The sequence below is a fragment of the Eleutherodactylus coqui genome, chromosome 1 (assembly GCF_035609145.1).
Source record: "Eleutherodactylus coqui strain aEleCoq1 chromosome 1, aEleCoq1.hap1, whole genome shotgun sequence".
Taxonomy (NCBI): domain Eukaryota; kingdom Metazoa; phylum Chordata; class Amphibia; order Anura; family Eleutherodactylidae; genus Eleutherodactylus; species Eleutherodactylus coqui.
This window is the reverse complement of record NC_089837.1, coordinates 321,313,221-321,327,533: the sequence shown is the minus strand read 5'-3', so window position 1 is coordinate 321,327,533 and position 14,313 is coordinate 321,313,221. Positions and strand designations below refer to the sequence as shown.

Genomic DNA, 14,313 nt, shown 5'->3' with positions numbered 1-14,313 from the left:
TCTCAACTGTCCGGATGAAGCGCGGGTCTCCTCCGTCGCGGCTAAATCTTCTTTCTTCTGCACGGCGGATGCGTCCAGGTGCGCTGGCAGCATGCTGCATGTATTCTCCATGCTTTTTAAAAAAGATCTCCTGCTTTCCCGCAGATCCGTAGCAGGACCACAGTGTCATCCGTGGCCATGCCGAGGATCTGACGGCTTCCATTGACTTCAATGGAAGCCATCTGTATGGGAAACCGCAGAAAATGGAGCATGCTGCAATTTTTATCCTGCGCATGCCAGGTATGGGCATATTGAACTGCAGATCATCCACGCGGGACACCCACACAGATTCCACAATGCAATTTTACCCGTGGGCATGAGGCCTAATACTACTTTAAATAACAAAGAAAGAGCTAAGTAAACAAATAAATAAATAAATAGGAAACATGAGGAAAGCAATGGGTAGGACATGTGTCAGTATTGGTGGTAGTAGAAGTGGTAGAGGATGGGCCAAGTTAACATTTCAAGCAGCTACCACCGCAGCAACAGCACTATGTTTTGCCATTTTTTAGAAGTGTTTCTGTCCATGCATTGCATCTGTAGTATGTAGGGTGGATGACACAACATGCCTCAACTACCAGCACCTCCTCTTCCTCCCAGTCACAGGCTCACACCAGTCTGTCTGCAGCAGTCGGCCATGAGCATCACCCCTCTACTACACTCCATGCTAAACCTCCTGCACGCTCTTAAACACTCCAAATGGAATAGTCTGAGGAGCTATTTGATCATTCATTGTCATAGACATCAATAGGGCAGTCAATACAACCAGAGGTAGAAGACCAGGACATCGAATGAGCTGATGCCCAACCATTTTTTTCCTCCTTAGAGGAATAGAAAAGTAAATTATATATAAATCCAGTGCAACCATATACTGGGCATTTTTTGTGAAATATTTTATTTCTAACATGGAGAGGCAGGGAGAGTCAGCATAGTAGCTTGCAGGGAGAGGAGGAATAGATGGACATTGTGGTGCAGTACCATGCCAAGACAGGGAGTAGAGTATCTCAGAAAAACAAAAGGGCTGCACTGCCATCATCAACTAATACTAGTCGCAACAGCAATATCAGTCCCACTGCTAGGTCAGCTGACAGAACAGTAGTCATCTGTATGATCTGTGGTCAGCATTTAAAATTTGGCAAAAACTTAAGCAACCTCAACACCGTGTAGAAACAGCCATATGATTTCACATCCCACACCTTGGCGAGGACAGAAAGAGCCAGGCTTATCCTGCTCCATTTTCTTCCCTGTCAACGAAATAGCCTCTGAGTACAGAGAGGCAGTTTTGTGAAGGGGCAGTAGCTTCAAGCCTCTCCTCCGCAATTGATGACCAGACTGCTAGCTTTAGAACCAGGAGTGGGAAACGGAGTGCAAAAGTTGAGCTGCCACCATCACCACCACCTTTACTGACATTGACATCTACCTCATATTATAGCATGTCCTAAGTCAGCAGCTAGCCCTCCACCCTCCATCTGTGGGAACGTTTAAAAAAAAATACCAGCCCAACCATTCACGAGCACAGAGCCTGCATGGAAGCATTACACAGCTGCTTGCAATGGAGATGCTGCCCTATAGGCTAGTGGACACAGATGCCTTATGAAATGTGATGCTCCATGAAATCCATAGTACCAGATGCCCAGCCACCCTTTATTTGTCCAAAAAGCTGTCCCTGCTTTGCACTGCCATATAAGTGTAATGTGTCCCTGGTGTTACATAATGCTGCCAGTGACATGGTGAACCTGATCATGCACACGTGGTCCAGAAAGCATAGCCAAGGGCATTACATATAGTTAACAGCATATTAGATCAATATCCTGCAGGTGGAGCATGAAGCCGAAAGTGGTGGTCCACGTTTCAGTGTACTTGCAGGACATTCATCCATGTTTGTCACCTTCTAATTGCCACCCTCCTCTTTTTTCTCTTCCTCCACCTCTTCGTACTACCTTTCAACACCCTCCACGTTGGCACAGATATCCATATGTGACAAAGGCCAGCCTCCATACAGCTCTGCAAATCCCTAAAAAGTGTCCTTAAGGTACAAAACAGCCTGGTCCTTAAGTGGTTAAAAAAGTACCACATCTTCTGTCTCCCTTTGTCTAATTTTTGGTATACCTACTTCTTTTCCTTGGAGGATTAGGAGCAAGCCCATGCTTGAGGGCTCAGCGATACGCGCGTATTTCCACGTGGAAAACGCCCGCACCGCGTGCGGACGAAAATCCAAATGACCGGCTCCATTGCCACCCATATGTCATTTTTTTGACAGGTTCGGACGTGCTGATACGCCCGTATTGCTGCATGTGTGACTGAGCCCTGAGTCTTGTGTTCACCTGATAAAAGTTGTCCTTGTAAAATTTATGACATTGCTTTTAAAACAAGCAGCACATCTGCTGTCTTCCTTGGTGCAATTTTTGATCTAGGAGACCCTTTGTGGGCTTTCTTTTGTTTTCAGTGACACCCCTGTGCTACAAGTGACCACCACACTACTGTACACTATTTTTACCAATTTTTGGGAGGAGCACAAAAATTTCCCCAGATGTGTGACTGCATTCCTATGCCATTTAGGGGACTTTTGCTGCATTGAGGACCTTCTGAAGGGCAAATTAGCTAACAAAATTTTTACTTCGATTGACTTCAATGGGGGTCAGCATCGTCCAAATTCACAATGTTTTTTGTGAATTTGTCCCAATCCCAACACAAACCAATTACTCCACTAACTGCTCATCCCTACTTATAGACATGCCTGCTCCTCTGGGAAATTTAATATATAAATGAGAAGATGGAGCAATGCCTCTACAGTGCCACATTGCATTGCTGCAACTCATTGTCTGAGCTTGTGACAGATTTTGTGGCAATAAGTGGAAATAAAAGCCAAAATCCTCTCCAGAAATTTCTGGTCAAATCCCTGAAACAGCTGTCTATACATGGTTAACTTTTCCTTCTGGAGAAGATTCTGGGTTTGGCTTTTATTTCCAGTCATTGTTGCAAGGCTTATTAAAAGGTCTGACATTGACTTGCAGGAATACGTGGTGCTATTAAGGCATTGTTTCATCTCCCCTTCACATAGTTTTACAGGAAAACATTGGTAAATATGTTAAAGAAGAACAGTGTTTGACCAAAAAACATACAAATTGTGCCACCCTCCTCTCAAAAGGATTGTCTATTCTGTCCACCACCCATCATACAACTGGCCTTAATACACAAATTGTAAGCGGGCATGTATGAAGTGTCAAGTCAAAGTGAGAGAAAAATAGATAAAGCAGACAATAAATATCCCGTAGTGTTTAGGATCACAGGGAATGCAGAGAACAGATATTTAAACTATTTATTAGGTTGGAGCGGTACTAATAAAAATTCTGTGTTCGCGTCTGACTGTTTCCATTCCATTATTTGATTTTTTTTCTATTTCAATATTGGTATCTTCTCCTCTAAAATCCTATTGTATTTTCTTCCAAAACAATTGTAAAGTAGGCACATTTAAAAATCTCATCAATAAAAAATAATGTCATGTTTGAAAAGAACATCACAAGCTGTATAAACAAAAACATTATTATTTTTCCTGCTGAGTAGAACATTTCTGTTATTATTCCTTGTGGCTAAAAGCTATGACTCTGTACAGGAAATTGAGTTTCCCTGTTTAACAGTTGGAAGTCAGAAGGAAATGGTTATGTTATTCTTATTTATGGCATTGGAGTGAAGCTTCAGTGTGTTACACTTCACCTGTAACTAGTAAGTGATTTCTACAAGTGAAGACGGAACCCTTCATTTATAGACGTAGAGATGCAAAAATAAGATGCCCCTCTGACTCACCAGCCGAAGGACATCCTGCAGGGCAGTGTGGCTTTGGCAATCAGCCCCCTCGTGGGGCAGGTTTCACATAATGATCTCTCAAGCATGAAACCTCCCCCAGACTTACTAATGAGAGCTCCTAATTAGACAAGAAAAAACATACATTATTCATATTTAGCTTCATTCCATGACTTTTGAAGAGTAAAGTTTAATAAAAGCATCTGCTAATGGAACATCATTAAGTTAGCGATAGCTTGATTTAGAGAGAAAAGAGAATTTTAAGATGATCGTCTCAAAAAGGCATTTCCCTCCAAAATTATAAAATCAGCAGGTTATGTAAGTCCATTAAAAAACTAGTCATCTTCTTTTCCGTAGCTGTTTCTGGAAAGCTATGTAAGGTTTCCACAAAGGTTATCAACCAGTTTTCCTAAAGTCGTAAATGCCAAATCTGAATAGCTACAGTATGCATTTTAAGAGAACTGGAAGATGCATATTTGAATAACTAGGCAAATTTGCCATAAAGGATACTTACAAAGCTGGATGAAAACCATGTTAAAATTTGTGTTTCACCTGGCCCATAAGGCCTGTAGGATTGCGCTGGAAGGATAGGAGACCCCGATGCTCCCTCAATGGCGTAGTCTAGTCAATTCTATTCTCCCATATGAAATAGTACATACAAATAGAAAGTGCCCAGGTAAATTCTGTAAAATCTGGGGAATTTGGTGCGGCTCATCAACCACAACCCACACGCAGAACGCATTTCAGCAGTTGGTGGACCAAACGAGGTCTTCGACCCTCCCAGGTACCATATAGTTCTTCATAGGTGCGGTGATTATATTCTGAACTCAACAAGATACTTCATCATATATGTTTGTGACACGTATGGGATACGATTGAACTGGATGATTGTGTAATCAAATAACTAGTTGCCGTATGAGTTAACCAGAACTTCAATGAACTAATGACCTGTCTGAATATTCTGCTCAATGCAGAATATTATCGACATATATGGTAAGACAGCAAGAATGACTCATAATATAACACAGATGTGATAACTTCATGGACAAAATATTCAATATATTGTGTTGCCAATCATCTACTACGCATGTCTAGAACCTGAATAGCCATATTAGAATGACGTATATACCCATAACTGCGCAGAAGCAGATATGCCACGTAGTGTAAGAACGGCATAAATAGCAGTGATCTTCAGGGAAGAGTCGGGACTCATCTTGTGGCCGTTAGACGTACCGGCGTACTCCCGGATCCTCTTGACAATCGTACCTGGAGATCCCCCGATTGCGGAGTGATGCTACAATATCCGGTGACGTATTGATGCTTAACTTTGTTACCCATGTGATCTCAATGCCTATATGTTAATTAACTATTTTACTTACATATACTAAAGAGTAAATAAACTTGTGTTTTATATTTGTCTTACCTCAGACTGTGTGCTTAACGGGTATGTTAATGAGGTTAAAAAATTGCCAAAATCTTGAGCAGGTAAGACATAAATTGGCGTAGTCTGGCAGGATATTGTTGTCTTTGGTAAGGTTATATTACTGTATAATTTGGTATTGTGACAGTGCTTCTCAGTGCACGGGGGGGTTGCTGTCGCCATATTAGATTTTTGGCCCATTGCCAAGGGGTTCAAATGGTTATAACTTTGCTTTGATAGGTGATAGAGTAATAATAGTAAATACAAATTGATAGTTGCAGTAAGTAGTCCTTGTTGAACCCATTGGCATACTGCCAAAATATTATAAGTTCTGTAACTTTGAAGCAGGACTTGGGAGATTGGTGCCAGTTTGCACGGTGGTGTCTAGCAGTAAAGGGGACCACTGTGCAAAATTTCACCAATTGGCACGTTGCCAAAATTTTCAGAGTTCTGTAACTTTGAGGCAGGACTCGGGAAATCGGTGCCAGTTTGCAGGGTGGTGCCTCGCCGTAAAGGGGACCTCTGTGCAAAGTTTCACCAGATTGGCACGTTGCCAAAATTTTGTAAAGGGGAACTCTGTGCAGAGTTTCACCAAATTGGCACGTTGCCAAAATTTTCGGAGTTCTGTAACTTTGAGGCAGGACTCGGGAAATCGGTGCCAGTTTGCAGGGTGGTGCCTCGCCGTAAAGGGGACCTCTGTGCAAAGTTTCACCAGATTGGCACGTTGCCAAAATTTTGTAAAGGGGAACTCTGTGCAGAGTTTCACCAAATTGGCACGTTGCCAAAACTTTCGGAGTTCTGTAACTTTGAGACAGGACTTGGGAAATTGGTGCCAATTTGCAGGGTGGTTTCTCGCAGTAAAGGGGACCTCTGTGCAAAGTTTCACCAATTGGCAAGTTGCCAAAATTTTGTGAGTTCTGTAAGGGGGAACTCTGCGCAAAAAGTTTCACCAATTGGCATTTTGCCAATAAGACAACAATATGTTTAGAAAAAGAACCAAGAAAGATAAAACTAAAATCGTTCAGAAAATAGACATCCCCGGCTGGTCCGAGGGTCCCTATGATATATTAGCTCAGGAGTTGATGCATAGTGGGCTTGCAGAATCATGGGATAGTAAGCTAAAAGATTCAGAGCCCCTCGATGTCGTTAAGGTACTCGAGGAGACCCCTGCCAAGGCAGGTGACGCAGTTCAGTTGGGTAGGAGAAATTGGGTATTGGCCTCAGCCTATAGGAATATCCATAAGAAGAAGTCCCAACTAATAAGAAAACTTAATCAGACGGAACAAAAGTTAGCAGAATCTGAAGGAAAGAGAGTGGTGTTGGAATGTAACCAAAGGCTGATAAAGGAAAAAATAGAACATTACCAGAATATTGCAGAAAAGGCTGTTGTAAAAGTTGCTCAGAATAAATATAAGGGGCGTAAAGGTAAAGTTGATAAGCGAAAGGTATCGAAAGCTATAGCTTCTGCTTCTGTGAACTGGGACCCAGATAAGTGGGATGGAGACTTATGGGATTCCTCATCTTCTTCGGGGGAGGAGGACTGGCATAAGGGGGATTGGGAAGACCCACCCAATCCAATAATTGATCCACCTGCTTTAAAACGTGCCCAGCCCATTAGCAGAAGGAAGGAAACTACTGAATATGGACCCGATACCCAGCCTATCGTAGGTCATGATGGGCAAAGGTTGCCCAGGTATGACGATCAGGGAAACTATATGTACGATGCCGATGGGAGACTGTTGGTGCAAGAAGAATTGGTGCCACATAGGCGCACCAGGCTTACCCTAGAGGATTTTTCTCAGTCAGAAGTTGATGATATACTGAGTAGATTTAGGCAAAGGCCTGGGGAATCTGACATACCATGGTTGGTCCGTCTATTTGAGCACGGGGCGACTGGGGTAATGTTGGATCCAAAAGATGCAATGAGATTTGTTACTCTAACTAGAGATCCAGTAATCAGTAGAAATTTTAGAGAATATTTTCCTAATCATCAAGGAGAAAGTGCTATTTCCCTGTTTAATATAGTAACCAATGGGTTTCTTAATAAATTCCCAACAGAGGCAGACATTCCAATCAATGACAAACCTTGGTACACTATCAGGGATGGCATTGAAAGGTTGAAGGAGGAAGCTATGAGGGTCTCATTAATTATCATCGAGCATATGGAAGATTATTTGGAGACTCGGCTGACAGCAGGAGTTAGAAATCGTTTAATTAAGACTGCACCTTCGGCTTATAAAGCCGTGATGATGACCCTACTTCTATCCATGACTAATGAGCCAATGTCTGCGGTTGTGGCTAGAATGCGGGAATTGCAAGATATGGGAAACTGGGATAGAGAGGAAAAGCGAACAGATCGTGATAGGTCTAGGAATCCTAGTTCCCAGGGGACTGGTGATTCAGGAGTGCCAAGGGTATCTCGTAGAGATATGTTTCAGGCTCTCCTGAAAGCTGGAGTCTCCAAGGACGCCATTGATGGAAAAGATACAGGTGATTTGTGGCGTCTTTATAAACAGAAGGTATTATCCAACAAAAAGGTGGATAAAAGGGAAGATTCAGTGGCCCCAAAAGCTTCTAAAAAGAGAGAGAAGCAGGTCACTAATTTAGAACCTAAGAAATTAGAATGGGAGGATTTTCAAAAGATCTATCCATGGAAGGAGATGGCTGCAATGGTAGCTAGCCAAGTGCAGGACCATATGAAGCCATCTGCTCCGCTCCTGGAGGAATCAGATTCTGATTCCGCATAGGTAGCAAGCCAAGCCCCTGTTTGGGTTAGGCGGGATGACAGACCCTATGTCCCGCTAGCCATACATTGGAAAGGGGGTAATGTCCAAAGGGTCCCAGCTTTAGTAGATACAGGGGCGGAGGCTACTCTGATTTATGGAAATCCCAAAAAGTTTAAAGGTCCAAAAGTTAATATTTCAGGATTGGGAGGAAAAGTTACCGAAGGAGTACAGACACAGGTAACTTTGAAATTGGGCAATTTGCCCTTACGTAAATACACGGTGTTAGTAGTACCTATTCCGGAATATATCATTGGCATAGATATTCTGAAAGGATTGACACTACACCTCGAAGATGGTAAGTTTGCCTTTGGCGTAAGGAAAATAGGGATAAAAGCTTGTCCAGTTACGGTGGGAAAGGTCAAAATGCCACCCGTACACATCCCTCCTGCAGGAAAACTGGTTGCTATGAAGCAATACAGAATTCCTGGAGGTCACAAGGAAATAGGAGAAACCATTAAGGATTTGGTCGATGCTGGGGTTGTGAGGCCTGCAACCACAGCATGGAACAATCCGGTATGGCCTGTGAAGAAAAGTGATGGGTCTTGGAGGATGACTGTCGATTACAGGGAGTTGAATAAACAAACACCTCCCTTGACGGCAGCTGTCCCAGACACCATTACAATTGTGGAGCAGATTCAAAGTCACAGTGGACAATGGTACGCTGTGATTGATATCGCACAAGCGTTCTTCACAATTCCAATAGAAGAAAAGGCACAAGATCAGTTTGCCTTTACGTGGCAAGGACGTCAATATACGTTCACTCGATTGCCACAAGGTTGGATACATAGTCCAACCATCTGTCACCGGACGGTGGCAGAACATTTGGATGAGTTTGATTTACCATCAGAAATGCAGTTTTCACATTATATCGATGATATAATGATTCAGGGACCGGATGAACAATCTGTAAAGAAACAATTGGACGGATTGTTACATCATCTGCGAGAAAAAGGATGGGAAATAAATGATAGCAAGGTGCAGGGCCCCTCTCAGACGGTGAAATTCTTAGGAATTCAATGGAATAAGGGCCATAGGGAGATTCTCCCTAAGGCAAGGCAGAAAATCTTAAATTTTCCCACTCCGAAAGACAAGAAGGAAACACAATCCTACATAGGATTGTTTGGATTCTGGAGACAACACATTCCGCATCTGGGGCAGCTTCTTGCTCCTCTTTACAAGGTGACTCGCAAGAAGTACGAGTTCACGTGGGGAGAAGAGCAACAGGTTGCATTTGAGGCAGTAAAAGAAGCCATACAACAGGCTGTAGATTTATGGCCTTTACAAGATGGTGAGATAGAACTTCATGTATCAGTTCAGCATATGTATGCAAACTGGTCATTGTGGCAGAAGCAAGGGGGCAAAAGAGTGCCACTAGGCTTCTGGAATCGGAAATTACCAGATGCAGGAGAAAAATACACTCCACTGGAGCAACAGCTGTTGGCATGTTATTGGGCCCTGGTGGATACTGAACAATTGACGACAGGACACATAGTCCTTCTAAGGCCGCAAATACCCATCATGAGTTGGGTATTATCTAATCCAAAGTCCAATCGGATAGGACATGCCCAGGAGCAGAGTATCATTAAGTGGAAATGGTACATCTCGGAAAGAGCGAAAAAAGGTGAAGGAGGGATAGCTGCCCTGCATGAAAAGATAGCTGATATCCCTCCAGATGGTCAGGTTACACCAGTAGCGCAAATGGAGGAATCCCCAGTAAAGTGGGGAATACCTTACTCTGAGTTGACAGACTCCCAAAAAGAGCATGCTTGGTTCACGGATGGTTCGGCCAAGTATATCAGTGGAAGACGTAGATGGAAAAGTGTAGCCTTTAATCCAAAATTAGACAAGACGTTGGTCATGGAAGGAGAAGGTAAGAGTAGTCAATATGCAGAACTTTGTGCAGTATTCTTAGCTCTGAAGCAGGAACAAGGGCAAGAATGTCATTTGTATACGGACTCATGGTCAGTTGCCAATGGTTTGGCCACTTGGATCATGGGATGGAAGAAGAACGACTGGAACATTCATGGTAAGGAATTGTGGGGGAAAGAGCTTTGGCAAGACATAGAGGAATTCATTAGGAGTACTAAAAGTACCGTGTTTCATGTTGATGCTCATGTCCCTCTTGACTCATTGGAACGTTTATTTAATTCTCAAGCAGATGCGGCAGCATCGATTTCTGTTGCCATACAAGAACCTGACAAGGAAAAGGAAGCATGGCTTCAAGGTACAGCTGTTTGGGCTCACCAAAAAAGTGGACACTTGGGAGAGAAGGCCACTTACAGGTGGGCACAAGAAAGAGGTATCCCTTTGACAGTGGACATGATCAAACAAGTAATCGCGCAATGTCCAGTATGTCAACATGTGCAAAAACGAGAAGTGCCTCATACAGTAATGGGACACATAGGGAGAGGCCAGTTGCCAGCGCAGATTTGGCAGATGGATTTTGTAGGGCCCCTCCCTGAGAGCAGAGGATGTAAGTATATTTGTACAGCAGTAGATACATTCTCAGGTCTGATGGTGGGATTCCCGTGTAAAACAGCAACACAATGGAGTACTTTACGTACTCTGGAAGTTATTACCCAGTATTATGGGACTCCCCTGCAGATCCAGACAGACAATGGTTCACATTTTACCGGAAATCAGGTAAAAGAGTATGCCAGTAAAAACAACATAGAATGGGTATATCATATGCCCTACTATCCACAGGCCGCGGGCCTGGTGGAACGAATGAATGGGTTATTAAAATCTACCCTGAAGAAGCTCACTGAGACCGACAAATATGGTCAATGGAGAGATAATCTGACTGCTGCTTTACAGATTATCAACAACAGGCCCATCACTGATTCTATGACACCCTTAATGCGCATGCTAACACCCAATCTCAGTATAGATGTAGCTAAGGTAGAGACAATCTTATACTGGAAAATTAATCCAGATGCGCAGGCACCTTATAGAGCCACTCCTGCCGCTGCAGGGTTGGATCTATACGCTCTTGATACGGTGGTGATAGCCCCGGGAAAGGTGAGTACTATTCCCACAGGGATAGGATGCAAGATCCCGGAGAATCACTTCGGGCAGATAGCCACTAGATCGAGTTTTGCTCTGAGAAGTGCAGTAGTCCTAGGCGGAGTCATAGATGCAGATTATCAGGGGGAAATTAAAGTAATCATGATAAATTTAGGAACAGATCCTCTGATAATAGGGAAAAAGGAGCGCATGGCACAGCTGCTATTAATACCAGTGTATCTGACACAAGTGGAAGAAGGGGTGGCCCCCACTGAACTTACTGTAAGAGGAGATAAAGGTTTTAGCTCAACTGATGTTACTAATGTAGGGGCCAAAATATGGGTTCAGAATCACCAAGGACCGCCCTCCCCGGCAGAGGTTATTGCTGTGGGGAAAGATCGAACTTTGCTTATTATGCGACCCGGAGTAGAGAAATGGGAATATGTCCCACAAGAAAAGTGCTATTTGCGGGAATAATGCTTGTTTCCTTGCCTTCTCTAGAATCACATAATCATTTTTGGAATCCTTGGCGTCATGTGTTCGGTGTTCGCAGTAGGTGATGCGTGGACGCCAGGGATCCGCGTCAATGACACCGGAAGGAATGATTATTCGTGGGGCTGGAGGAATTCAACCCGAACCAGGAAGCAAGACAACTTCACTTGTGAAGCCAACCAGAAATGTTATATCGTGAATATTACCTTTGATGGGACTATCTGGAGTGGAAATCCATTATCGCATATAAGTTCGACCTACCGTCCTTCATATGCACTGCATAAGGCAACGGGACAAATAAACATTACGTCACTTGTGAAAGTGTCCTGCTGTCAGAGACCAAAAGAGTTGCCATATCTCAATTACTCCCTGGTGATACAATATGTTCAGAATTGTACAAATACGGGAGTGCAGTTTTCATTTCCCTTAAATGAGACAGAAGTAATTACGTGTGGGAATGCAACGGAGATCGAGAATCGGGCCATGTGGGGCCAGTTCCTGGTATTCGTGAACATTAATGCTTCTAAAATAGATCCTGGACATATAAAAAGGGTTCCATCCACCTGTCGCATGGTGGGACGAGATGCTCAAAAGACTGTTATACAAGCCTCCGTGCAGTTTCCACCCTCAAGGACTTGTCCTACCAAGCGTTCCCGTCGAGCTTGGTATGATACCTTACTCGGAGGCTACGGAGCGCTTTCTGGGACTATTAATGGTTTTGATATAGAGACTTTAGCTAATCGAATGCATAACGCGGGAAGTGGTATTAAAGATGTGCTCACATTGCAGGCTAACTGGATGCCCACTATATGGCAGCCCTTTAGTATGCAAACGGATGTGGACACAATAATGCTTGATTTCCAAGATGCATCTAATAGGTTTTCATATGAAATAAATTCTAACATATCTAACTATGTTAATTGGTCAATATGTACCTTGCAGACCATTTATCAGCAACAACAAAAGAACACACTTCAAACTATGCTCATGACTGGCAATGAGCAGGTGTGGAGGACCGTGTTCAATCAGACTATAACTGAGACTGATTGGATACAGTTGGAGGCGCAGAAAATGGTTTGCAATGATATATTATGTAAAGGGACCATATTCATATACAATGTTACTAAAAAGAATGTGATGTGTAAGTTTGTAGTTCTCCCCTTACTTATAGGTGTTCCAGAAGATATGCATTTCTGGGTACCTAGATTTAACGGGATTTACATTGATGACCAAAATAGAACTCATGATTTATCATTGTGTGATGATACATTAGAAGGGACCATATGCAAGGTCCAATCGGCTGTTTATGAACCATGCTTATTACAAAATACGATCAATGTATGTGAATGGACTGTGCTGCCACTCACTTTTAAGATGATGGTTGAAATAGCCCCACAGGAGGTATGTTTGGCAAGTAATCATCCTGTTGTACCTGGGATGGTTGTCCCATTTTCAGGATGCTTGCGAAACGTATCTGCACTTGTTTGGGAAAATGAGACCTTTGTGTTATTACCCGAACAAGACAAGACAGTGGCTGTCAATGTGCAACCACTGCCTTTAAATGTGTCAAATTGGGATCTAAATTTGACCAAATTCAAAAAGTTGTTAGAAGACACAGAAGAAGTACAGCAACATATTAAATTGCTTAATAGATCTTTGGCAACGCATATTGTAAGTACTACTGTAATAGCTGGCAAAATTGTAAAGATGGGATCGGCTATTGCTGATGCCACGTCACACCATTGGTATGACATCTTTATGGGTTATTCATCATCTGCACAAACCACTCTTAATTGGCTAATACATCCTGTTTTGGTATTGGCCATAGTTGTAATACTTTTATCGCTATGGAATTGTTTCATGGCATATAAGGTATTCTGTAGAAAACCAAAAGTTTTAATGGTATCATACGGCAAATAGTGAATGATTAAGGACCGATTGTGACACGTATGGGATACGATTGAACTGGATGATTGTGTAATCAAATAACTAGTTGCCGTATGAGTTAACCAGAACTTCAATGAACTAATGACCTGTCTGAATATTCTGCTCAATGCAGAATATTATCGACATATATGGTAAGACAGCAAGAATGACTCATAATATAACACAGATGTGATAACTTCATGGACAAAATATTCAATATATTGTGTTGCCAATCATCTACTACGCATGTCTAGAACCTGAATAGCCATATTAGAATGACGTATATACCCATAACTGCGCAGAAGCAGATATGCCACGTAGTGTAAGAACGGCATAAATAGCAGTGATCTTCAGGGAAGAGTCGGGACTCATCTTGTGGCCGTTAGACGTACCGGCGTACTCCCGGATCCTCTTGACAATCGTACCTGGAGATCCCCCGATTGCGGAGTGATGCTACAATATCCGGTGACGTATTGATGCTTAACTTTGTTACCCATGTGATCTCAATGCCTATATGTTAATTAACTATTTTACTTACATATACTAAAGAGTAAATAAACTTGTGTTTTATATTTGTCTTACCTCAGACTGTGTGCTTAACGGGTATGTTAATGAGGTTAAAAAATTGCCAAAATCTTGAGCAGGTAAGACAATGTTATACAGTGTTAAAGGCCCATTTACATGAGCAGATAATCACTCAAAGATCGCTCAAATGACAGTTTGAGTGACAGCTTTCAGCGATCAATTGCAAAAAAAATTTATTGGTATTTAAGTAGCTTCTCAGCTACTTAAATACCAATTAGGTATGCAAATGAAGCCTTCTCTGAACACAGCTAATAGCTT

The 14,313-nt window shown here is 42.6% G+C and overlaps 1 protein-coding gene across 1 annotated transcript; it reads left to right on the top strand.

The window, feature by feature from the left end:
* Positions 1 to 5,116: 5,116 nt before the first annotated feature.
* On the top strand, positions 5,117 to 14,044 carry LOC136574989 (uncharacterized). The gene is made up of 2 exons (XM_066575054.1): positions 5,117 to 5,146; positions 11,554 to 14,044. The coding sequence occupies exons 1-2, from the start codon at positions 5,132 to 5,134 to the stop codon at positions 13,462 to 13,464; spliced, it is 1,926 nt and encodes a 641-aa protein (XP_066431151.1). The 5' UTR covers positions 5,117 to 5,131; the 3' UTR covers positions 13,465 to 14,044.
* Positions 14,045 to 14,313: the final 269 nt, after the last annotated feature.